At 43.9% G+C, this 26,271-nt stretch overlaps 1 protein-coding gene across 1 annotated transcript; it reads left to right on the top strand.

Annotated features, from left to right (window-relative positions):
- Positions 1-550: 550 nt before the first annotated feature.
- Positions 551-26,271, top strand: TNFSF15 (TNF superfamily member 15). The gene is given in 4 exon segments (NM_001244555.2): positions 551-885; positions 15,909-15,951; positions 17,192-17,239; positions 20,449-26,271. Coding segments are annotated over 4 exon segments (771 nt in total). The 5' UTR covers positions 551-660; the 3' UTR covers positions 20,904-26,271.

Genomic DNA, 26,271 nt, shown 5'->3' with positions numbered 1-26,271 from the left:
CCAGACCATGATTTAGAAGAACTAGATCCTCTTCCTAGCTCCTCTGTCTGAATCCCTGGCTGACCTAGGGCAAGTGCCTTCTCCTGGAACGTCGGTATTCCCCTCTGTGCAATGGGAATAAGCTCCTAGGAGGCTCAAAAAGACAGAGGGCTTGGCGGCACTTTACAAAGTGGTGATGCAAACATGCTTTCCATCTCCCAGTCTGCAAGCCCCATCTCATACCTCCCCAACCTCGCTTTCACTTCCGGAAGAAGCACACTCCCCAGACTGGCACACTGGCAGCCTCCAGTGCAGGGAGCAGGTATATTTTCATTTGCCCCACCTACTGACTTGATGAATTCTTTTTCTCCTCCTCCAGGGACTTTCCTAACTTCCTTCTGTAAACGAAGGAAGGAGCACATGAGCACACTGTATATAAATATGCTTGGGAAAGCTTTCTTCTTCTCTTTTTTTTTTTTCCTTAAGCCAAACTTGGTTTCTGTTGTAGGCGGTGCATTCCCTAGCAGGGCGGGGCGCAGTGTATTGTAGAAGGGGAGGTGGGGAGGTCAGGGGGAGGAGCAAGCAGTGATTAATTCACCCACTCCGAGAGCTGGGCTTCTATTTAATGGGGGGGTCTCTTTGCCCAGGAGAATCAGAGGCAACTCCAGAACCAGCCAGAGCATGGCAGAGGATCTGGGGCTGGGCTTTGGGGAGACAGCCAGCGTGGAAATGCTGCCCGAGCACGGCAGCTGCAGACCCAAGGCCAGAAGTAGGCTAGCATCTGGAAGTGGCAGCGCACGCTGGGCTCTGACCTGCTGCCTGGTGTCGCTCTCCATCCTGGCAGGACTCACCACCTACCTGCTCATTGGCCAGCTCCGGGCCCAAGGAGAAGCCTGTGTGTTTCAGGTAAGCAAGACTCCGTGGTGACCTGGAGGATCAGCAGCCCCGCTGCGGCCACTTGGCCACATTTCCAGCTCTAGACAGAGCTCCGTGATCCATCACATTCCTTGATTCCATATGCAGAGGAAATACAAAACGTGAGGGATGGAGAGGTCCAATTCGATTTTTTTTCTCGGTATTTCCAGGGGATAAATTGTACCTTTTTATGTTTATATAGGGACAACCTCAAGCCACATATTTTAGATAATTATTATTACTGATAATTTGGGAACATTCTTATTTTTTTTAAAAAAATCTTTAAGTACAAAACTAGTATCTGATCCTTCAAAAAAAGGTAGAAAACACCCATAAGGAAGAGAAAATGTCATTACCCATTAACATTAGGGGGCATATAATTCCATATTTTTTAATAAAATAGATTGTTTTGTATCTTCTGATATGATTTTATTTATTTTAGTAAATTCACAGCAGCATGATGTTATATAGGTGGTTGTATTACATATTTGTATATGTGTGTGCTATAATTTATTGAATCAGCCCCCTTTCTTGGGTTTAGAAATATTCTTTTTCAGGGTTCCCATTGTGGCTCAGCAGTAACAAACCCGTGTGGTGTCCCTGAGGATTGGGTTCAATCTCTGGCTTTGCTCAGTGGGTTAAGGATCCAGCATTGCCATGAGCTGTGGTGTAGATCGCAGACGCATCTTGGATCTGGTGTTGCTGTGGCTATAGTTTAGGCCGGCATCTGCAGCTTCAATTCAACCCCTAGCCTGGGAACCTCCTTATGCTGCAGGTTGGGCCCTAAAAAGCAAAAAAGGAAAGAAAGAGAGAGAGAGAGAAGGAAGAAAGGAACGAGCCTTTCTCAAAACTCAAGAAAGACCCTCTTACCCAATTTCTATCTCGCTGGTCTTGCTGGGAGCAGGGAGTTGGGAAGCTTAGTCAAAAAAGAATATAGCGTCTAGGGAAAACAATGATGCAATGGTGGGAGGGTACTTACAGGTGACAGGGAAAACATAATTCTAGGCTAGGAACTTCAAAAACCTTAAAGCCTAAAGAATGTGTCATTGAACTAATGTCCTTTGCAAAATACTATCCTGCATAATCTGTGGTAACTGATTAACTGCAGTCCAAAGTATTAAATTTGGGAAAATAAGCTTTTCAATTGGTTTAATTGGAAACTTGTTTTCTAAGCAATGCTGGAGACTTCAAAGCACAGACACTGAGAGCAAGCCATAGTTAATGCGTCACTCTCACTGCCCAGCAGGGTCAGCAAACAGACCAAGATCAGACAGCAGCAGCCATGGCCATGTGCCATCACTCAGAAAATGTGGAAATGGACAGACAACAGGAAATGCTGCTTGGAGTCAGAGGAGAGCAGGAGGGCATGGGGGCTCAGGCTCTGACCCCTAGACTACTGTAGAGTTGTTCCTACAAAGTCAAACTGCAGTGTCCAGTCAGCATTCTGGACTCTGTCTCTCTTTAGCCAGAAAGACATGGTTGTTCTTAAATGAGGCATTCGGTGGCTTCCAGGAACCTGAGCTCTCTGGGTTCTAATGGGAAACCCTCTCTCTGCCCAAAACCATGTCTGAGATTGCCCATGCTGTGTTGATCTAGAAGTCCCTCAGGTGCACTGCCACGGTCCAGCGGGGCCCCGTCAGGAAGAGAGTCTGAAGCACAAGCTGGCACTAGACAGGAAGGGCTGCACATCCTCCCTCCAGAGATGGAAAAGCTAATACCCCCTTCCTGGTATTCAACCAGTTTCCCTGAAGAGTGGATATGCAGGGACATTTGGAGTTGTGGTTTCGCCAGGTTATAGAACTTCTTCTTCTTCTTCTTCTTTTTTTTTTGTCTTTTTAGGGCCACGACCGCTGCATATAGATGTTCCCAGGCTAAAGGTCGAATTGGAGCTGCAGCTGCCAGCCTACACCACAGCCACAGCAACACCAGATCTGAGCCCCATCTGTGACCTACACCACAGCTCATGGCAAAGCTGGATCCTTAACCCACTGAGTGAGGACAGGGATCAAATCTGAATCCTCATGGGTACTAGTCAGGTTCATTACTGCTGTGGCCCCACGGGAACTCCAAGGTTATAGAACTTCTTGGTTAGAAGAAAGAGAAAGGGAGTTGGACTGAAGCTGGGGCACATGCGGCAACTTGAGTCCTGAAAAGAAACACCTGGCCCACTCAAAGAAGAGATTTAAAGAATAACCACACTATATTTCTTATATGTGGAATCTAAAATACGGCATAGATGAACCTATCTACAGAACAGAAACAGACTCACAGACATGGAGAGCAGACTTGCAGTTGCCAAGGGGGAGGGAGGAGAGAGTGGGATGGACATGGAGTTTGGGGATAGTAGATGAAAACTATTACATTGACAATGGATAAGCGGTAAGGTCCTACTGTATAGCACAGAGAAGTACACTCAATCACTTGTGGTAGAACAGAATAAAAGGTAATATGAGAAAAAAGTGGGCCACCTTGCTGAACAGCAGAAATTGTCAGAACATTGTAAATCAACTACAATAAAAAAAAAAAATGTAAGGAGTTCCCATTGTGGTGCAGTGGAAATGAATCCGACTAGTATCCATGAGGATGCGGGTTCAATCCCTGACCTCGCTCAGTGGGTCGGGGATCCTGCATTGCTATGGCTGTGGTATAGGCTGGCTGCTGCAGCTCTGATTTGATCCCTAGCCTGGGAACCTCCATATGCCACAGGTGTGGCCTTAAAAAGAAAACAACAACAAAAAAATTTTTAAAAAGAAGAATATTTCAAGTTAAAAGGAGTCCAAAGAAAGGTCAATGTGCTGAGTTGCAGACAGATTTATGGGAAGCACAGGGCTGGAGGCATCCTGGGTGAGCAACAGTATGAAGCTGGTCACCACCCCATGGCCTGAAGAGGCAAGTAAAGGGAAGAGTTTTAGAGGAATCCAAGGAGACCTAAAATGTAGGAGAAAGTTGCCGCAGGCTGAGTGGAGGCAAGGAAAACTCTGACCACTGTCTGCTTCCAGCATCTTACCCCACTGGCCAGACCCGAGTGGTAGCAGGGCTCCAAGGAGGCAGGGAGCGAGTGTGCCAGGTCAGTCCCGCAGGGCACAGGGTGGAGAGTGGATCTGGAGAGGCTAACAGACACTAACCAGCTCAGAGGAGACAGAAGATGATGGGCTTCGAGGAGGGAAAACCTGATCATCAGGGCAACTTAGGTGGACAAAACAATGAAATGTCAGGGCTCTTCATCACCTGAGCTTGAATCCCAGCTCAGTACCCTCCAGCCCTGAGAAAACAGGCACAAGGCTTTTTTTTTTTTTTGAGACTGTTTCTTTTTCAACTGCAAAAAAAGGATACTAAAGTCAGTACTCCCTCAGCATCAATAAGGCATGTGCAGGAGGAGTTTCTATGCTGAGAATGTGGGAAGAGCTACACTCACACCATAAGCCTACTTGACAACACCTGTTCATCATACAGAGTTCATCCAAACTTCACCTTGTAACTCAAATGACCATCTGTGTTAGCTAATTGGCTTTCTCTAGGGGAAAAACCAACTTCTCTTTTCTTATTGAGATATGGTTAACATACAACACTGTGTTAGTTTCAAGTGTATATCAAAGTGAATCAGTTTTTATATATATATATATATATGGGGGGGAGACCATATATATATATATGTTCTTTTTCAGATTCTTTCACCATATAGGCTATTACAGAGTACTGAATAGATTTTCCTGTGCTATACAGTAGGTCCTTGTTACTTACCCATTTTGTATATAGCAGTATGTCTATGCCAATCCCAACCTCCCAATTTGTCCCTCCCCACAATATTTGGTCTCATTTCTGTATGATAAGAGGTAGTTTTGCAACTTGGAGCAAGATGACCATTTAGGAGTTCCCATAGTGGCTCAGTCGTAACGAACCCGACTAGTATCCATGAGGATTGGGTTCGATCCCCGGCCTCGCTCAGTGGGTTAAGGATCCTGTGTTGTTGTGGCTGTGGTGTAGGCCAGCAGCTGCAGCTCCAATTCAACCCCTAGCCTAGAAGCTTCCATATGCCGTGGGTGTGACCTTAAAAAGACAAAAAAAAAAAAAAAAATGCCCATCTAATGCCTTCCATATCTACCTTTCCATGGAAACTGGGAGATGGGGGCACTGTATCTTCATTTCAGAAAGATGCTCCTAGGTCACAGGGGAAGAAAAAGCCCATCTGGTCTTCAAAAGGATTTATATACACTTCAAAGCAAGGAAAAAATAGTTATAAGTTTTCTAATGTAAATGCTCTAGGGAAAGAAATCTCTTCCTTTATTTTCAACAGGGAGACCTAAGCCTCTTATTTTTCATCTGCATTTGTCCTTATCACCTAGATCCCACCTATTAAGACCTAGATCCAGAACTCAAACCCAGATGATCTCCCTCAAACCTGGAATGTTCCACAAGCCATGCAAATTCAAAGCCCCACTGGGATCTGCCTGAGGAGGATCCCCTAGGGGCAAATAATCACCTACACTTCCCTACCCAATACCCTCACTTCCTCTCTGTGTCCCAGCCCATGCTCCCTCCTCCTTTTCACCTTCAGCCACCAGCCCCACAGTCCCTGCCTTCTGCCCACAGAGATCCAGAATATCTGAGACTGTTCAGGGAATGAGTTCTCCATTCCCATAGTGGCCTGGGCCCAAGGCAATTCAATTCTAACACAAGGAGAATTAAGAGAGAAGGGTCACCCGGTACATTCACAGACATGAAGAGCAGACTCAGCAGCAGAGGCTCAGCTAATGACAAGAAGAAGATGACAGGACCTTCCACCTCACACTTGCAGAGAATGATGCTGGGGGTAGTCACACCAGTGTAGAGATGCAGTGAGATGAAGAACTTGGAGAGAGAGAGAGGAGTTACAGCCCGAGAGGAATGAAGCTAGGGCTTGGAAGCTGGCAAACCCCATTTCTTTCGGTTTCCCTGTTGCCTCCCCTCCCACCATCAAGCTTTTGATCAACATAAGCATTTTCCATCTGCCCTTTTTATGAATGAGTGGATAAATCACTGTCCTGTATTGGGGAGGATAGGAAACAGGAGTGAGTATTCTGTAAAACAAGAAATTCTGAAAAGAGGAGACTGGCCTTGATTTTCCACACAGGAGCCAAAGTGATTCTTTGGAAGCTTTCACTGCTTTGTGTCACTGCCCGCCCGCCCGCTTCTGTAGCTTCCTCTTCTACTCTCTCAGGCCACTGGCCTCTCAGCTACCCTGGCTTCCCTAGGTTGCCCAGCACCCAACTGGTCTCCTCGCCTGGGATATTCCCCCCAGCTGGGACTCTGCTAAAGGACTTCTTCAGTCCCTCCTTCTAAGAACCATAGAAGGCCAGCTCTTCTGAGAATCTTTTCTAACCGAACTTAGAAAGAAAATGAGGCATGAGAAGAGGTGGCTCAAAAGGTGCTTAAAAGAAGAGAGTGAGTCAAGAACAGAAGTTCCTGAGTTTCAGTTTTCCCATAATACCCACAACTGAAGTGTTAGGAGCATACTGAGGACCCTCCATAAAGCCCCTGGCAGTGCCTGTCAATCTGGGCCTTAGTTGGGTGTTCGTCCCTTTCCTCCCCCTAAGTAGGAAAGCTCTTCACAGGTTTATGAAGTTCGGAGATGGAAATTCCTTTAGTCCAAGGGTCAGCAACCATGACCCTCGGGCCAAATCTCACCCACTGCCTGTTTTGTAAATAAAGGTTTATTTACAACCACACCCATTCGCTTAAGCACTGCCTAGGCTATTTTCACACTTAACGACAGAGCTAAGTATTTATGACAGAGACCATATGACCTGCAAAGTTAATATTTACTATGTGGCCCTTTATAGGAAAAATTTGCTGACCCTTGATCTAGTCTAACCTTTTTTATTTTACAGTTGAGGAAACCAAGGAGCGAGAAGAGAAAGAAAAGTTCAGGGTCACAGAGTAGGCTGGGGACAGACCTAGAACTAGATCCTGTAACTCTGGTTGCTTGGCCTCATTCTACTAAAACTGGGACCAACTCCTTTCTTGCTGGGCCCCTAGACCAGATATTGGAAAAGCAACAGCAATTTGTGAGTAATGCTCCAGGTTTTTATTAGCAGCAGCAAAAAATGGTTACCAGGATTGCTAAAAAATAGTTCAAACTGAATTCTTCCTTCAGGGATTGTATAAGGAAAGATTCAAAGTGACAAAATAATTACCCAGAAAGCTGCAAAGCAAAAATCAAAAATAGATTGGAGAAGCTTGAGTTAGCTGTCTTTAGGTGAAGTGACCATAAATATATCATGGTCCTTCCAGGCAACAGAATAATAAAATGAAGCATCTCCACATGTAAAGATGGAGAACTTCTGGAAGGTATATCATTAGTGAAAAAAGCAAAATGCATAACACAAGATATAATACGGAACACTTCATTTTCTGAAAAAAGGATGCATATTCACACATGTGAGTGTGTTTATAAATAAACTATCTCAGGAAAAGGACTAAAGAGACTGGCAACTCTGTTAGCATCCGGGTGGGGAAACTGGGTGACCTGGAGATAATGGAAAGGGGAAGACATTTTTGACCCATATCCTTTTATACCAAATATATATGTTACCTATAAATTTTTTTTTAAATTGAGACTGCGAAATATTTTAGGATCTTTAGGCTCCTAGAGAAAGTTAGATAAATTTGCACTGTGGGAGTTCCCATCGTGGCTCCGTAGAAACAAATCTTACTAGCATCCATGAGGACGCACGTTCAATCCACGGCCTTGCTCAGTGGGTTAAGGATCCAGCATTGCCGTGAGCTGTGGTATAGGTCACAGATGCGGCTCAGATCCCATGTTGCTGTGGCTGTGGTGTAGGCTGGCAGCTACATCTCCAATTCGATCCCTAGCCTGGGAGCCTCCATATGCCATGGGTGAGGCCCTAAAAAACAAAACAAAACAAAGACAGACAAACAAAAAGATTTGCACTGTGGAAAATCCTTAGGTCAAAAGTTTAAATCCAGTTTGCATTGTGGCTTAGCCACTTTTTAGCCATGCTGCCTAACCTCCTGGGCCTCAGATTCTTATGTATGAAATAGGGATAATCTGAAATAAAATCCTTAAAGTACCTGGCAGTGGGTGGGGGATTAGCAGTTGTAGTAGTGATGGCCTGGGAACTTCCCTGCTCATGGAAATTCCATCACAGACAACAACTTCTGCAGTTGCCCTGGAACCTGCCATCCCCAGTCTAGAGAGCAGGTTCTGCTTTTCTTGGTCTCTGATATTTGTGAGCTATCACCATGCTTCCTTCTCCACCCTGGTCTTGCACATTTAACCCTTCAATCTACCCTTTACTGGCTGCATGTGACCACGGCCAGGGCCTTCTTTTGGGCCCTAGTGGCATCTGTTGTCTTCAGAATAGGTCCAAAGCCCCTATTCTGGCCCACAGATACCCAGAGACCAAATTTTTGTCTTCCCTGGACACTGCTCTAACACAGAGTCTGTGCTCTGGGCGTACCTGGATGCACCACACTGGCTAAGCCCTGGCCCTGCACAGCATAAGCCCTCAGTACTAAGCAATGAAGAGTCAGGAGGGAGGCACTGCTTCCCAGGGCTGCGTCATTGTGCTGTCTCTGTCCTTCCCTTCAGGTCCTACTTCTAGAATCATATGCATATACTCTCACCTCTCCTTGGTCCCCTCCATCTCACTTCCAACCCTTTCTGAAAATCCATGCAAGGCTGCTGGCCCTTGATCCCCAAACCCCCTTCTTCCTACTAAGACTCCCTGGTTTCTCCCCATACCAGGCTTTAGAGGTACACAGACCAGAGGGGAAGCCCCACCACACCGTATGTGACCGTATAAGACTTTATTATATACCAGACTCCATTCTCAACTTTTTCATATCTAGGGTTTTGAGAAGAGTACCTGAGGTCATGCCTATAGAGTTCTCAGCTTGGGGTCTGGGATGTGACACGTACACTCCATGTTTCCTGCCGATTTGTCATGTACCATCTGTTAATCCCTGAAATTGCACAATGAGGAAAGTCCTACTACTATCTCCATTTTAGAGTAGATTATTTATTTATTTATTTATTTATTTATTTAGAGTAGATGGTTCTGAGGCTTAGAAAATCTAAGCTACCTGTCCAAAGTCACACAGAGGGTGACACTGGAATTCGAACCCACCGTGTATGTTCCTCCTAACCACTATGCCAGTCTGCCTCTGAGTATAAACCCATCAAATTATTCACATTCTGGGGGTGGTCGGGGTGGTTGAACAATGTTACCCTAGAAAATGCCTGTCACATAGTAAGTGCTCATAAATGCTCCTTCCCTGCCCCCTGGGGAGACTTAGCTGTCCTAGCATACAGAAGGCACTCACTAAATATTTGCTAGATGGACAGAAGGGTGAAGGGATGCATAAGGTATCTGATCGCCCTAAGCCTATACTCCTTGTCTGTAAAACGGGGAGGTTAACACCCCTGCTTCATAGCACTGTGCCGAAAATTCTGCAAAGAGATGTCCAGAAAGCGAAAGCCATAAGTAGATGCTCCATGGACACTATTTCTCTGCTTACTCCACAGTCTTTTACTGCACTCAAGCTGTTCCCTCTCTTAGATGAGGACAGTAAAGATAAGGCCCTTTTGGTGTCGTCTAGAGGAAAGAGAGAGTTGAGAGAAAAGTGCTTTGTGGACTGCAGAACACGGAGCTCTTGGCCACTGCCTCTGCTGTAGCCTCAGGAAGTCCTGGCACACGTGGGGGAGAAGCCCAGCTCACTCCCAAGGTCAGGCTGCGGGCAAGGGGCAGAGAATCCACAGGAAGTGAGCTTGGGCCATAGACATGAAAGGAAGGGAGGGTAAGCAAGCAGGAGGTATCCCACACCTCCGCCAAAGCACTTGGCTGGTGATTCCAAAATCCATCCATTCCCCCATTAAAGTAAGCACACACATTGCTCAATGCCCAGTGTCCTCATCTAACAGGCCACATGCAGCCCAGGAGCAGCAGCACCGTGGCTGTAAGAGGTGATGGCAGCAGGGAGGCCCAGCAGCTGTCAGCAGCACCCAGCTTGGGGTTTGGAATGGGCAGAGATATATGCCATTCCCTCAATTCCTGTGGACCCTGAAAGGGCAGAAGTCCAGACACAAACTGCAGACTGAAGCTTTTCCCATAGGGAGAAGGAGGAAGCCATCCAGAGCTCCAAAGGGGTCCACATCTGCCACTGGTCAAAAAGAGATACCAGGGCAGCTTCTGTTCACCAATATAGCAGTGAGGCCAAGGGGAAGAAACATGGTAACCAACAACACCTACCACAAGGATTGATGGAGCTCAGATAAAGGAAAACAAATTGGCTATCCCCTCTACGTGTATGGTCTTTCTTAGCCATCATAACATTCCTGAGAGGGATGGGTCAGAGTTTGCTTTTATTGATGAGGAAATCGAGTCTCACTGAGGTTAGGAGCTAATAGAGCTGGGATGGCCACATTTGCTGGGCTGCACACACCACATTCCTGGCTCTATGCCACTTGGAGTATTGTATGTCAAGCCCCATCCGGTGCACCTCGGAGGAGAACAAAATGAAACGGCCTTGGAATCAAAACATTTCCAGGTTGCACTGATCCCTGTACAAGCACACACAGGAGGAGATGCAAAAGGAAAAGGCAAGGAGGCAAACATCTGCATATTCTCCTAGAAGAGCTGGGAGGATATTATGGGTCATAAAACATTTATGCCTTTGTAATTACGGCATTTGTGATGGCAAGAAATAGATATCACTTCCTGTTTATGAATATGCTGGAGGGTGAGTGCAGAACAAGGGAGAAAGGCTACATGGGTCATTAGTTAAAATACACTCAAGGGATTTTTTTCTGGGGAAATGCCAATAAAAGAATCTCAAAGATTGTAGTGATTCAGTCTCCTCCAATATGCAGCCAACCAATGTTTATGGGGCTCCTGATGTGTGCCAGTCCGTACTTAGTCTAAAGGTTCAGATCCCAGGCCCTCTGTGCACTCTTTGTCTTTGGTTTACAAAGACTTTAAACAGGTGACAACCTCCTCTGAATGCACCAGGAGTATTAGATGAGGAGGACACTCAAACACCAATAGGACCTTGGCACTGGGGAGCCCTCAACTACACAGTAATTTCCTCCTTCTCTCCATCTTTCCTTCTTTCCTGTGGGAAACATTTTGAGAATTCTGAAAATGCCTGAAGCAATAGGTCATGGTCAGTTTGAGCTGGGGATTACCAATCAATATGCACGCCCCACCCACTCCCACCCCCAAAAAGCAAGAAGGAAAAAGGAAAGGGAAATCAGATGAAAGTGAAAATTCCCTGACCTGGTGAAAAGCACCAGCTTGCTCAGCTTGGGTTAATAAATAGCAGGGTGGCAGGCATCCCATTCTCCCAGGAATAGGCATGCCCCCGGACAGACACATGTGCCTTTTCTGGCTCTGATCCTAGCCAACTTTTACAACTTTCAACAAACATTTCCAGAGCTGTCACTACGCTCCAAGCAGAGCCTGATGAAGACCTTCAGAGGCCCCAGGACTAAAAGACTATGGCTACCACCTCCACATAATTAACTTCTTAAATTTAAACAAAAACTCAAAAGTTTGCATATATTCTCAAATTAAAAGGTCTCTTTCCTAGTTTTTGGAATTGAAAAACTCTTGGCTCAGATCAGTAAAGCTAAACCTTACTCTACCTCCGGCTCTTTCTGCCTGTTTCATTGTTTTATTTTGCCAGTTGGCCAACCCAGTGGGAGTTCCAGGCACTGTCTGAGGTGCTAGGAATATAGTGGTGAGCAAAACAGACAGACCAAGTCCTTGCCTGAATGCAGCTGAAACTGTGCTAGAGAGAGAAAAGCAACAAGCACACAAATTAAGTTCTATCCCTTGAAGGAGAGATAAATGCCCAGAAGGGGAAATAAAACTGGATCCTGATTCTCAGCCAGTGGTTTGAGAAGGTATTTAAGGGGAAACAAATCATATTCTTCTGGGGTACTCTTGGACCCCATCCATGTCTATTCAGATTTAAAAGCTAATGTTGCAGTGACCAGCATTTCTCAGGTGATCATCTCCTTGGTGCCCCAGAATAGCCATAGGTGATGGAGATGAATCACAGCTAGAAGACACTGAGCCATTTATTGACATTTTTTATAAGCAACCACCTTAAGAGGAAGGCACTGAGCCAGCTCACATGTATAAACCTTTCCTCAAATATTTCCTCTATTTTATCCTCTCAAATCTCCCTTCATTCATTCCTGATCCCATCACAAAAATCATCCTCCCATGACAGACAGTCATTATTAAGAAAAACAGCAGAGTTCCCATCTTGGCACAGTGGAAACAAATCCAATTAGGAACCATGAGGTTGCGGGTTTGATCCCTGGCCTTGCTCAGTGGGTTAAGGATCTGGCGTGGCTGTAAGCTGTGGTGTAGGTCACAGATGCAGCTTGGATCCAGCATTGCTATGGCTGTGGTTTAGGCTGACAGCTGTAGCTCAGATCTGACCCCTAGCCTGAGAACCTCCATATGCTGCAGGTGCAGCCCTAAATAGAAAAAAGAAAGAAAGAGGGAGGGAGGGAAGGAGGAAGGAAGGGAGAAAGGAAGGAAGGAAGGAAGAGAAAGAAGGAAAGAAAGAAAGAAAGAAAGAAAGAAAGAAAGAAAGAAAGAAAGAAAGAAAGAAAGAAAGAAAGAAAGAAAGAAAGAAAGAAAGAAAGAAGAAAGGAAAGAAGGAAGGAAAGAAGGAAAGACAGACAGTGATAAAAGGCTTTAGATGCTGTTCTTGGAAAGAGTCTCAGCTGGTATTTTTCTTGGGGATTCTAGTAATGTGAGCTTCAAAGCTGCCAACTGGCACCACCATGATCTCCAGATGTTTATTAGTAGTATTCTGGGTGGTCCACATACCACAGACCCATCCACATATGAAAATATAAAGTGTGTGCACAAGCTACAGAACAAATAGGGAAAATGTGTTCACTCCCCAATACTTGGTAATGATATGGGACTCTGAGGCAAAAGAAATGCTCCAAACTCTTAGCTGAGTGTCTGTGTAAACAAAAATAAGAAGAATGTTCAGTAAGATTGCTCAGCAGAGAACTAAATCAAGCAAAAGAAAGCCAACCAGGGCAGGGTCCATTTTCTATGTAAGGGGATGCAACCAAGCACTCCCCAGTTCTCTTTGAGAACTCACCTTCAGTTTTCTGCCTTGCCAAAGGACTTTATCAGCTCTGTCAATAGCAAGTAAAGAAACAGGAAAGAGAATAAGCTCACTTCTAAGCTGCTTCTCCACCTCCTAAGCCCATTAAAGTTATTGATGCTGGACAAGTGGTCAGGTCAATTGGGTTTAGGTTTTCAAAGTCCATTCTACTCATTCATGACCTTCCGCTAAAAGATTATAATGTATTCATTTGGCATCAGAAATCATTGCAATTTCCCAACTGCTCCTGTGCTCTGTTGGGCCTCCTTTACTCTTGCACAAGTACTTGGCCTTGTCTGGAATGGTCATTAGCTTTTATCACCTGGCTAATACCTGTGAGACCTGCACAAGCACTTGGCCTTGTCTGGAATGGTCATTAGCTTTTATCACCTGGCTAAAACCTGAGGAACCTGTAAGACTCAGCTTACGGGTAATTCCCCAACTCCCACGTTTTGGTTCCTGTTTTCTGGACTCTGTGTTTCCCCTGCTGTCACAGTACATGGAACTGCTGGTACTTATCCATCTACTTCAGCAGGTAAGGAGCTTGCCCAGAAATTGTAAGGAGTGATGGCTAAGAGCTTGAGATTCTGGAGTCAACTGGCCTGGGTTAAAATCCTGCTCCTCCACTTTCCAGGTGTCAGACACTGGGCAAGTTTTTTTAACATCCCTAAGCCCAATTTTCAGTATGAGGCTATAAATAGCATCCACCTTAGAGAGGCACTGCCAGGCTGGAGAAGATAATGCACACAAAGGGCTTAGGATAACACAATGTCACAACTCATTCAATAAACAGTAGTTACACATCTACTGCCATTTTCAGGTCCCTTCACTCATTCACTGTAGTTGCCTCTTATGGCTGGAGCACAGAGAACTTAAAGAGAAATAAATAGTGAGTAACAAGACTGGGGTGGCAATTCGGACTTTGAATGCCAACATTAAGTCTTTGGGACTGTGTCTTAAAGGCCATGGGGAGCTATTGAAAGTTGATGAACAGAGTTGTATCTCAATAAAGTGATGCTTTAGAAAAAGCCTTCTGAAGGTAGGCTAAGCGATGGATTTGAGAAGAAAAACCAGGCCCAGGAAGACCTGTTAGGAGACTATGGGAAGAATCCAGGAGGGAAGCATGCCGAGGCCTGGAGTGGAGGCATGAAGTTTCTCAAAACTACAAAACAGAAATGCCAGTTTCTATTTGCAGAAGAAGAAAGAAGCAAATTTCAAGCTTGGTAACTGAGGAGATGCAGCAGTAGTGTCCTCCACAGAATTAGGAAGTGGGGAAATGGGTGCTGGAAAGATGATGAACTCAGTCATACAAAGACCAGGTCTCTGCCTCCCAATGGAGATCCAGTAACAGGGCTGGGCAGTCAAAAGAGCCTGGGGGTCGGAGTTCCCGTTGTGGCGCAGCGGGAACGAATCTGACTAGGAACTATGAGGTTGTGGGTTCGATCCCTGACCTCCCTCAGTGGGTTAAGGATCTGGCGAGGCCATGAGTGGCGGGGTAGGTTGCAGACATGGCTCGGATCTGGTGTTGCTGCGGCTATGGTGTAGACCCACAGCCTGGGAACATCCATACACCATGGGGTCGGCCCTAAAATCACAAAAAAAGAGCCTGGGGATCTGGGCTCTAACAAGATCACTGTTATCACAGAACTGCTCACAGACTGAGAATCAACAATGACACTGCTACATCGACAGGACCACACGTACACATGTAGATAATCCATGCATACAACACCACACCGTAGACACATGTAGGCACACAGATGCAAAAACACATTGACTTACACCCGCTCCCACTGATAAAGCTGTCTTCTCTCATACTCACACAGACACACAATTTCTCATTCACATGTGTACACACACACACACACACACACACACACACACACATATCACACACACAGATTTTAAGATTAAAATTGATCAAGCGTTCTTGGTGACATGAGGATCACTGTTTGTGGGGTCTGTGTCGCTATGAGAATCAAATCAAAGACTCAGTTAAGTCAAAATCATACCAGAGAAGGTTTTTGGTAAACACTGGGAAATGTAAAGTGGTGATTTTATATTTCAACTAAAAGCTTAGTTTTGCTTCTGGATTTGTATGCAGGTCTTGTGAGTGGTGGTTCTTCATTTCCACACATTCTTCGCTGCCTTATACATTTTCTTCTTCTCAAATCCAGGCATTATCTATTGCTGGGGATTTTATTATTCCCATTTTACAAACTGAAGATGCCAATGCTCAGAGAGGAAGTGTCTTGCTCAAGATCACACTGTTAATAAATGGTGGAACCAGGATTCAAATTCAGGTCTATCTGCTCTTAAAGCAGTTACTCTTTAACTGCCATATGATACCTGAAATGAGAGAGCCCACAAACTAGGATCGCAAGGATGAAAAAGTCTTCAGAGACTGCACAGAAACAAGGCAGAATTGTGGAAGCTGATGAGAAAGAGCATAGTCATTCTTTCTTTCTCTATCATTTGTATAATAGTTCCAATTTTTAAATTGTGAAGAAAATAAAGCAAGTGTCATCATTTGTTCAAGTAACAGAAGCAACAATAAGATGTCAGAGTGACCTAGAATAGAACAGGAAAAGCACTCAGGACAGAACTTTAAAGTCAAGCTTCAGAGACAAGTGTTAGAGAAAGAAAGGTCATTGAGGTGCTGGGGGAGGAAAGGGGAGAGTTTGGGGGCTGAATTCACATCAATCAAACAAGATTCCCATCAACCAAATGGTCTCATTCCCATTTCCCTTATCTCTGAGTACCCAGGCTAGATGGCAGTAGCATCTTCATCATGCCCAGGGTATGGAAAGCTGTATGGGTAAAGGGTCAAAAGGACCACAGATTATCGGAACCATATCTTTCTTTCCCAATAGACTCCAAAAGGACAGGAACTTGGACCTTCACATCAGCGAGTCTGTAAGTGTGTTCATATTTTATGCCTTTTCTTTTGGGGAACAAGAATGTTTCTTATAGTTCTGGTATGTGGGAGGTTCAGAGTGGTGCAAACCCAGAGGAAAAGTGAGGCTCCTCCCCAGTCACTAGGAAGGCAAAATGCTGCCATGGCCAAGAGCACGGCCTGTGGAGTTGACAGCCTTTAGGCAAATAATTTCATCTTTCCCTGTCTCAGTTTACTCATCTATAACAACAGTTAAAATAGAACCTACCTCCAGGGTTAGTGTGGATTAAATTAGTTAACTTCTTTAAAAGTCTTAGAATAATACCTAGCATATCAAAATATGCAATGTTTTTTTTCCCCTTTTTATCATCCACAATGACATCTTTATCACAGCAGTGAGAATATATGCATCCAATATAATTATCTCTGAGAACCAAAAGGAAATTCTGAGGTCTTCTGGAGAATTGAAAGGGAAATAGAGGCCCAGAGAGGAAAAGAGATTTGCTGAGGTCATATAGCTACAGAGTAATTCCCACCCAGTTTTGTTAGGATATCCAGATGGCTCAAGTAGATATGCTTAAAGGGACCATGAAGAAGGCAAAAGGCCAACTAGCTGCCACAGAAGCAATAAAAGCCAAGGAAAGTCAAGGTGAGCTTTACTGAATCCTGACCATGTGGCAGGAATCATTCTGAGAGCTCATCAACCTCGGTGGGAATCAACATACCCATCTTAGTGATGAGAAAACAGCATCTCAGACAGACTGGACGCCCTGCCCAAAGCCATGGGGCCAAGGATCATTTGTGTACAAGACCATTTCTCCCCAGGCTGCTCTGTCCCTGAAAAGAAAACCTGCAAAGAGTGGACCTGGACCCACTGAAGGAGAGGAAAGTTTCTTTCTAGGGGCAGGCACGAGGTAACTCCAAAAATGGTGTCTTCGGAGTTCCCGTCGTGGCTCAGTGGTTAACGAATCCAGCTAGGAACCATGAGGTTGTGGGTTCGATCCCTGGCCTTGCTCAGTGGCTTAAGGATCCGGTGTTGCCATGAGCTGTGGTGTAGGTTGCAGATGCAGCTCGGATCCCGTGTTGCTGTGGCTCTGGCATAGGCTGGCAGCTACAGCTCCAATTCAACCCCTAGCCTGGGAACCTCTATAGGCCGAGGGAGCAGCCCAAGAAATGGCAAAAAGACAAAAAAAAAAAAATGCTGTCTTCACTCTAGTCACCCTCTGAGTCATACAAAGCATTTTTTCCCTTTCGTTACAGATGCACCTCCTGGAGCTGGCAGAGATAAGCCAAGGGCACACTTGACAGGTAATTCTTCCGTGTATATGTATTTCCCAGAAGGCTGCAGGCCTGGGCCTGGGCCTGGGCCTGGAAATTATTTCAGTGTTAGTCAAAACACAGCCTTGTAGCTTCAACGCAGAAACCACGCCCCCTGGTAACAGGCTCCTCCTCTCAGCCAAGGATTTTCAGATGTCTTCCTCCCTTGAAGGTTCCAAAGCCCGGTATCTCTTGGGCATTTTCTTTCAGATTCTATCAGCTCTCTTCATTTCTCTGCTGTTTCTCTCTCTCATTCGCACACACAATCACTCAGAAATGGCTTTCTTCAGACTGAGGTTCTGTAATTCTGAATCTAGTCAAAGATGAAAGCTCCCCTAAGTTGCCAATTTACTGAATTCATCTGTGCCCTATTCAAGAAGTTATTGGATATTTACATTCAGGTAGGTATTTCTGAAGAATTTTCATTGATGTGAAGAGATTAAGAGTAATCACTTGATAGCACCAGTTGGCCAGATTCCCAAGCCTAGTGTTGAAATTCCTGCCACCTCATATGTGGAGTCACACATACCTCAAAGACTTCAGAGAAAACAGCTAGACAGTACAGAAATGTGTGTTAAAAACCCATTGAAAAACTAGAGTTAAAAAGCAAGCATTTCTTCTGACATATAAGCAAATCTGCAACCCACAAGGGGATATTCTTGTGGCCCCCAACATTTGTCTTAATGTTTGATCACGAGGAAACAACTGTAGTGAGGCCTGAGCAAGGATTAGGACCAGGGGGGTGCCAGTCGCTACCACTTACCGCTTTCCTGTAAGAAGGGGAGTGACTGAATAGGCTGGGCAGGAAAATCCTAGAAACTGAGTATGGAGATGCCAGTCCTCGTCCTACGGAATGAGGTGTGGGAATCAGGGAGGGCATCTAGGTTCTACTGAGCTTTTAATAGGTACCAAGCCCTGTGGTAGGCATGTTACATCCATGTTCTCATTTAAACTGCACATCAGCCCAATGAAATGGAGAGACTTGGGCTTGGACAACTAAATTCACTTGTCCCACATCACAGGAATAGGAAGAGTTGAGATCTAAGACTGACTCCAACTGCTGCGATTACAATATACTTCCTACCCACGTTCCTCCTTGCTGCTGTGTGGGCCTAGCTAATTGCACACCAACCTAACAGAACTTGCTTTGTCTAGAAGATACATGATTTTGGCTTTTGCTTCACTTGAGAGAAATGTTTTAAATCTATTGCATCATCCACAAAGAAGGAGTAATAAAAAAAAAGGCTAATAAAAAAGGCTTTTATAGATTCTTCAAAGAATCAATAGAGCTCTCCAGGGACCACTTAGTGCAGGAGCCAGGGGAGACCACACACATTCTGAACATGTGTCATGACTGCAAAAGAGGCCATCGTTTAGACAGCAATAGGAAAGATATTTTAAAAAATCCAGGAGTTCCCGTCGTGGTGCAGTGGTTGACGAATCCGACTAGGAACCATGAGGTTGCGGGTTCGGTCCCTGGCCTTGCTCAGTGGGTTAACCATCCGGCGTTGCCGTGAGCTGTGGTGTAGGTTGCAGACGCGGCTCGGATCCCGCGTTGCTGTGGCTCTGGTGTAGGCCAGTGGCTAGAGCTCCGATTCGACCCCTAGCCTGGGAACCTCCATATGCCGCGGGAGCGGCCCAAGAAATAGCAACAACAACAACAACAAAAGACAAAAGAAAAAAAAAAAAAAAAATCCAGGAACTAGGTTTTTAGTCAACCACCATGTGAGAAGTCTGTTGAATGCTTCTTTAAAGGTAACTTATCCCCAAAATGTGGCTGACAGTACATAATGGTGATCACTAGGGATTTCCAAAGCAGTTGAGAAAATTAAAATGTGCATTTTTTTCTGAAAAGTATTTGTTTTAGTGCAGATTGTCTGACTTGAAATCAATGGGTTGATTCTATTCATTTTTTTCTGTGATAGACATAACCTTATAAAAGCATTCATTCTTATGCTCTATGTAATGTACACTTAAGTGATGCAAACATAAAAACATAAAAATACATAAACTGAGACATGCTTATTTTGTAATCAGTCAAAATGAAAGATATTAGTTTATTTGGGGAAAGAAAATAAATATGTTTTGAGTAACACTGTTTGCAGCCATCACGATAAAAATGCCAAGCTCTTCCATTCATTTGATCTTCAGGACAAGACTATAAGGGAGCTTTATCTCAAGTTCACAGACAGGAAACTGAGACTCAAAGAGAAGAACCCACATATTGTACAGTTGAGATTGGAACTGAGCCTATATGGCACAGACCCCCGCCCCAATCCCTTTCACTCCACAAAGCAGTTATATTTTGGTTTATATTTTAGCCCTGTTAATGTGGGAGAAACATTTGCAAAATCTTCTGGATCTCTGGTGTTTTGGATGCTGATGTTTCATTAATCACTGCCTGTTTTGCATTTGGCTTTGGACCACAGCTTTGGAAGGCTCTGATTCTCCCTGAAATGTCCTCACTCGGTAACAGAGCATTTCTGAAACAAAAAGGCTTATAAAAGTAAATGTAGTTTAGAAGATATTCCTAATACACAGCATCTCTTTTAATCCTTTCCACGGGTATTACATCCTTCTTCTTTTTTTGTTGCTCTTTTTTGTTTTTAAGGAAAGATGTGTCAAATAAAAAAACAAATCCTCATAGTTTCTGCTGTAGCACTGTGAGTTAAGAATCCCAACTGCAGTGGCTTGATTTGCTGTGGTGGTGAGGGTTCAATCCCTAGCCCAGGAACTTCCATATGCCACGGTATAGCCATTAAAAAAAAAAAAAAAAAAAAAAAAAAAAAATCCTCACTTAATAAAGAAATATTTTAAGCAAAAATATTATTGCAAGGTGAAAGAACTATTGAAATCAGGAGAACCTGGATCCATGAAGTCTGCCAAGTGTCTCAGAGTCTCAGAGTTAGGCTAGAAGGGTTTTTCTTTTATAGAAAGGAGGATGCAAGGCTAGAAAGAACCAGGTGTGGGGAAGTGAGGTGAAAGGTTGGCATGATAGGCTCGGAGAATGTTCTACCCTGAGGCCAGCCTATTTGCAGGAGGGTGGCTCAGGCTGAGGGTCAGGTTGAGGGTGGGACAAAAAAAAAAAAAAAAATTGGTTTTATCCAGTCGCTTTCCTCTTTGAAAATGACGTAAGACTCTTTTTAGCAAAGCCCATAGGTTCTGGCACAAGCAAATGAACCTCCCTCTTGTCTTTTCAGTTGTGAGACAAACGTCCACAGAGCCCTTGAAAAATCAGTTCCCAGCTCTACACTGGGAACATGAACTTGGCTTGGCCTTCACCAAGAACCGGATGAACTATACCAATAAATTCCTGGTGATCCCAGAGTCAGGAGACTACTTCATTTACTCCCAGGTCACATTCCGAGGGACTACATCTGAGTGTGGTGAAATCAGCCAAGAGCGCCGACTAAACAAGCCAGACTCCATCATCGTGGTCATCACCAAGGTAACGGACAGCTACCCGGAGCCAACCCAGCTCCTCATGGGGACCAAGTCAGTGTGTGAAATAGGCAGCAACTGGTTCCAACCCATCTACCTGGGGGCCATGTTCTCCTTGCATGAAGGGGACAAGCTGATGGTGAATGTCAGTGACATCTCTTTGGTGGATTACACAAAAGAAGATAAGACCTTTTTTGGAGCCTTCTTGTTATAAGGGCAAGGCAGATGTCCTTGTCTGAAGTGCCTGCTTTTTAGCTCCTAATCTTCCTCATTTATATGTAATTACAACCAGGAGAGGTTTTTTTGGAGCATCCATAGAGGCAATGGTTTACTTATGAAATGTATGGCCCACAAAAGTTCATACTGTATGTTACTGATAAGAATGCTAATTGGAAAAAAGTAGAAGAGAGCAGACATATTATCATGGAAGAATGATGAGTTTCTAAACCTTAAAATAATGGTCATCAAACGAATGGATGATCTACTCAGAACATTTCCATGCCTTCTTTCTACACATTTGTCACCAGAAGGTGCAGGTACTGCCCAGTGTTATTATGAAGCACTTTCTGCAGTCCAGGAACCTTAAACAAAATCCAGAGCCTTGGAAAACAGTGTCAACACCTTAGAGGTGAAATCCTTCGTCAGTTCCCCCAAACACATACTTTAATGTCTTGCCTTAAAAAAAACAGAAAAGAAAAAGAAAAAGAGCTGATATTTCTCATAAATGTTCTCAAAAAAAAATGAAATTAATTTTCATGCCATGTACGGCATATGAGAAAAATTCCCTTTCTCTTTATCATGTACAATGCATCAGATCAAACAAGTAAATGTCCTACATGCATATCAAGAATACAAGAGGAGCCTCAATTCAACACAGTGTTCTTGAACACTTTTTATGTGTGCATAGAAGACACTATAAAGAATAAGGCAGACTCTACCCAAATTCGTATGAATACCATTAGATGACTCCTGGGCAAATATCACTCAACACACTCCAAGGATTAATTCTAAGTCTTGACAAATATCATCTGACTCTGTTATATAAGATCTCTGGAGCTCTCCTGACTATGTAAGATAACCAGCTGATTAGGTCACTCAAGACACTTGAAGACAGAGTTCTAGCTAACAGTCCAACTATGCAACAATCTTGATCCATGCCAAGAGACAATGGACTTATTCCCTGGGGGGTGGGGAGGGAATGTCAATCACCAAATCTGGAGACATTACCCAAGATCTGCTTTGAGGTTTGACTCTAAAACTTTATATGCAGAATGTTATATGCGTATTTTTCTCTCAAAGTACTCAAAGGGATTTAAATGTGGAATTGGCTAATCACTCCAGTCAAGGCATCTTTCCTAAAGAGGCTGGGCGTGAGACGGTCCTCCCTGTGCTTCAAGGAGTTCATATCCTCTAATCTGTGTGATTTTCCTCCACTAATGTCAAGGGTTTGAGGGGCATTTCTGCTCTCCTAACCTCTGTTGAGTTACCTGTAAATCAGGAATCCACCAATTTGTTTCCCAAGATGAAATGAGCACATGGGGATGAAACGAGCACATGGGGATGACACCTGTTTACTTTCAGCCTTCTGTGAAATCTGAGAGCATGTGGCAGTGACCTGGGAAGTGACCTCCAGCACCTTGGCCTCTATCATAAATGCTCCCTATTGTGAGACACCTCACAAAAGGGTCTGAGAGCAAATTTGGCAATGAAATCACTCTTACTCTTGCTACCAAGGAACTACAGAGGCAGAGACACACATGATGGGGTTTCTGAACATGACAACTGGTATAGCGGTACTTGATCCATACTTGTTGAGTATAATTAAATAAAAAGTAATTTCTAATTTCTCAGTTGGGAGCTGAAGGCTCTGAAGCCCTCAAGTTTCTCAAAACAGCACAGGGCCAGGGTGAGCACAGAGAAGGGTGTGGTCTCCTCCACCTGGTTTAGAAGTGTCTTCACAAGGGAAGTGAAGCCTGAGGAGTCCTGAAAGAAGGTGGGCAGGCAGCCAACGCCTCCAGGAAAGGGCATCTCAGATAGAGGAATTACCCTTTACTTAAAGCAGAAAGGAAAGGTTTCTCAGTAACTACACAACCAGCTTGATAAGAGAATGTTCCCCCACCAACTCCTAGAATAATATTTATTGGTAAATCGGGAATGTTTTATCGATGACTCCCATCTGGCGCTGTGATCAGAACTAACACCCCAGGAAGAAAATAAAATGCTCAATCTGCGTCTGCACAGGAGCACCTAGCAACTTGAGATACGGGCAAGGATTTGTGTAGAGGAGTCTACAGTGACCTGCTTACCTTCCCCTCCACCAACAGGAACCCTTATACCAAGGGCCTCCAAACCTTCCGTCTGTTTCATAGGGAAATGGTGGATTTGGAAGTTTACCCAAGAAGTTTATCAATTCAACTATTCTAAAAGACTTGAGGCTTTAGAAAAATCCCTGCCACATATTTATGTTGCTCATGCCATATGCTTGTGTACTGAAGAACGTACTGTGCTCAAGTTTTCCTTTCACTGTTCAGATAGGCCCAGCCAACCATTCCTAATAAGACTTAAATCAGAACTTCAGTGTCCCAGGATGATCTCCATGGTAAAAATCTAGTGCACTGGTTATAAAAATAAGGTGGGAAAATTCTTTTTAAGAATGTGTGATGGACCCTAAAAGGAGTAAATGAGGTGCATTCAAAGATTTGAAAGGGAAGAAGGAGCGTGTTTCCATGCATTAGAAAATAGTTAATTTAGGGGGAGAATGTTTTACTGATTCCAAGTCTCTGAAAAGACTGAATTCAAATCAATTCCACAAACATTTACTAACAACCTACTCACCCTGGGGACACAAAGATAAATTGAGTCTCAGACATGTCGTTTTCTAACTGCTTTAGCACCTCTATTGTCTGTAGATCCTTTAATTTATTTTGGTTGTATTAGCTAATTAATTAGCTAACTTTAGGTACACGGATATTTTCTCATTACAAAAATGCATGCCGTTTGATGAAGGATGATCATTAACAAAATGACTTGTGTTTACACTAAGAGGTTTTTTAAAAATAGCTACTCAAGGACAGTTCTCCTTAAATAAAAGGGAAGAAAATAAAAATACTGTTTTCTATGGTAGAATCTATTCTTTAAGCCACATGTAGAGAAAGTTTTCTTATCTCCTGGACTAGAGGGTGACCATCAACAACCTTGAAAGCATTAGAACTTTATGGATAGGAGTTCCCATGCTGGCACAGTGGTTAACAAATCCGACTAAGAACCATGAGGTTGCGGGTTCGATCCCTGGCCTTGCTCAGTGGATTAAGGATCTGGCGTTGCCGTGAGCCGTGGTGTAGGTTGCAGACGAGGCTCGGATCCCACGTTGCTGTGGCTCTGGTGTAGGCCGGTGGCTACAGCTCCAATTCAACCCCTAGCCCGGGAATCGCCATATGCTGCGGAAGCGGCTCTAGAAAAGGCAAAAAGACCAAAAAAAAAAAAAAATTTTTTTTAAAGAACTTTATGGATAACCCAGATGCTTTGAAAGCCTATGTTTCTCAGCAAATACAGGAACCACAATCCAAATGCATGGAGTCACTCGTATTTTGACCACGGCATAGTTTAGATCTATTTGGCAGAAAAAATAATTGTTTAGGCTACTAAAATTCCTAAGTCTTTCTGACTAAGGTACAGTAGAATGTGAAAAGGTACACTTTCACATCTTGAAAAGTGTCTGCTTTGACTTAACAGGGCATGCCAGAGCCCTTGGCTCCATTTCCATCTAAGCTACGTCATTCCAGAGGAAATTCCATCTCTGTGCTCGTCAGTAACCCCTCCAGACTATAAAATTTCAACTAGCTCACTGTGCACAAGGCGTGTCTGTTGCCAAGATTCTCTGGCAAGGTATTTTCCCAAGTCCTTTCCCAATCGTATTTCCATGATTATGACACTGGGGATTAATTCTTCAGACAGGACTGTTTATACACTGCACCTTGCAAAACACATGCAGAAGTTACTTGCCTCAAGATTTCTTTCTCTCCTAGGACCCAGAGTTCTGGAAGTATTGGGCCACTTTTATGATAACTTTTTTAAAAAGGATGCACCCTTATCCTGGATATTAAGAGCTATTGCACCATACTGGCATCGAGGCCTGGGAAAAAGAATTCAGTGAACAGTTAACCCCTAAAACCTTCTGCTTCAGCGGTCAGAGCAGTCACATCTAATGCCCTGCCCCACTTGACAACCATATTTACAACTTCCCAGGTTCTGAAACACATTTGCCCTGCCCGCCCCCCATCCCTTCCTTTATTCCATTTTAAGAAGTAAGTACCGTACCAACCCAGACAGACATAACTTGTTCAGGACCACATAATGAGTTAATGGCAGGTCCAGAGCTAGAATATTATCTTCTTGAATCATAATTCTAGACTTACCAATTACCCTCTGCTCTTAGCAAATAGTATTCCCCTTAATAACTGGAGGAAGACCATGAGAAATTTATCAAAAATCAATGGGGTGATATAGAAAAAGGGAAGGGAGTTCTTCCATGTCTCCCTAGAGGAAAGCGCTAGGGCTAATAAATTGACGTTGCAGGGTCACCATTTCTGTCTTGATGACCAAAGGAACTCTACCCCAAATGAGAATGTCCCCAGATAGTGATTTCTCAAGTCTCTGGAGACATTCAACCAAAGAGCTCATCCCAAAGCTTTTGTAGAAACAATTCCTACAATGAAGTAAGAGGAAGAATTGAGCCAAAGGAATTTTGAGGTATATTCCAAATCTATAATATATGGCCATTTTTAATTGACTTCTGAGTGTTTTGTTTGAGCATTAAGAACTAGGCAGACTTTGTCAAGAGTTTAGAGCTTCTAGCCTAAAAGTGGCTGCCATTTCCCACTTGTTCAGACAGTGTCTGAGATCCTGATCAACAGAGCATGTCATGGAGTTTTAGAGCTGGTGGGATCTGCAGAGTTTATCTGCTCCAAGTTACATCATTTTAAGAATGAAAGAATCCAGGCTCAGAAAGGTGACATAAATGGCCCAATGCCAGTCAGTAGCTAGTAGCAGTGCGAGGCTAGAATTCATATCACCTGACACCCAGCCCAGCAGTCTTTCCATTTCATCCATGACTCAAGTTATTTTTTTGTACATCCGTCACATGACATCACTTAACCTAGATGCTGGAGAGCCAAGACAAGACAGAATATGACAGGCAAGTCCCACTCTCATGTTGCATGAGTTTTGGTGGAAGGAGAGGCACAATGTTGAGTAAATAAAGTAGCAGATGACTTTATTTGTAAAGTCATTAAAATATGTAACTTCCCTCTTTTGTTTCAGGGTGAACAGATTAAACAAATGTTGGTGTTTATGTGGTTTTAGTGATAAGCCCCATGTGCTTTTATTGATTTTATGTTTTATGTTAAAACATCACAAACCCAAGGTAAACTGCATATTGTATGTCACTGGATATTTACTTAGCTGATAAGCATCCCATGTCTTCCGGCACTACTGTATGAATCCCAATCACTGTGAATGAAATGTTTTGTGTGTATTAAGGTATTTAATGGATGTAATTTAATAAATTGGCATGGAAAGCTGCA

The sequence above is a fragment of the Sus scrofa genome, chromosome 1, assembly GCF_054392235.1.
Source record: "Sus scrofa isolate SSC_HxYL_T2T_F1_AM1 chromosome 1, Sscrofa_HxYL_maternal_Yorkshire_Landrace_v2.0, whole genome shotgun sequence".
NCBI lineage: Eukaryota > Metazoa > Chordata > Mammalia > Artiodactyla > Suidae > Sus > Sus scrofa.
The sequence above is the reverse complement of the archived record's forward strand: the minus strand, read 5'-3'. Positions and strand labels throughout refer to the sequence as shown.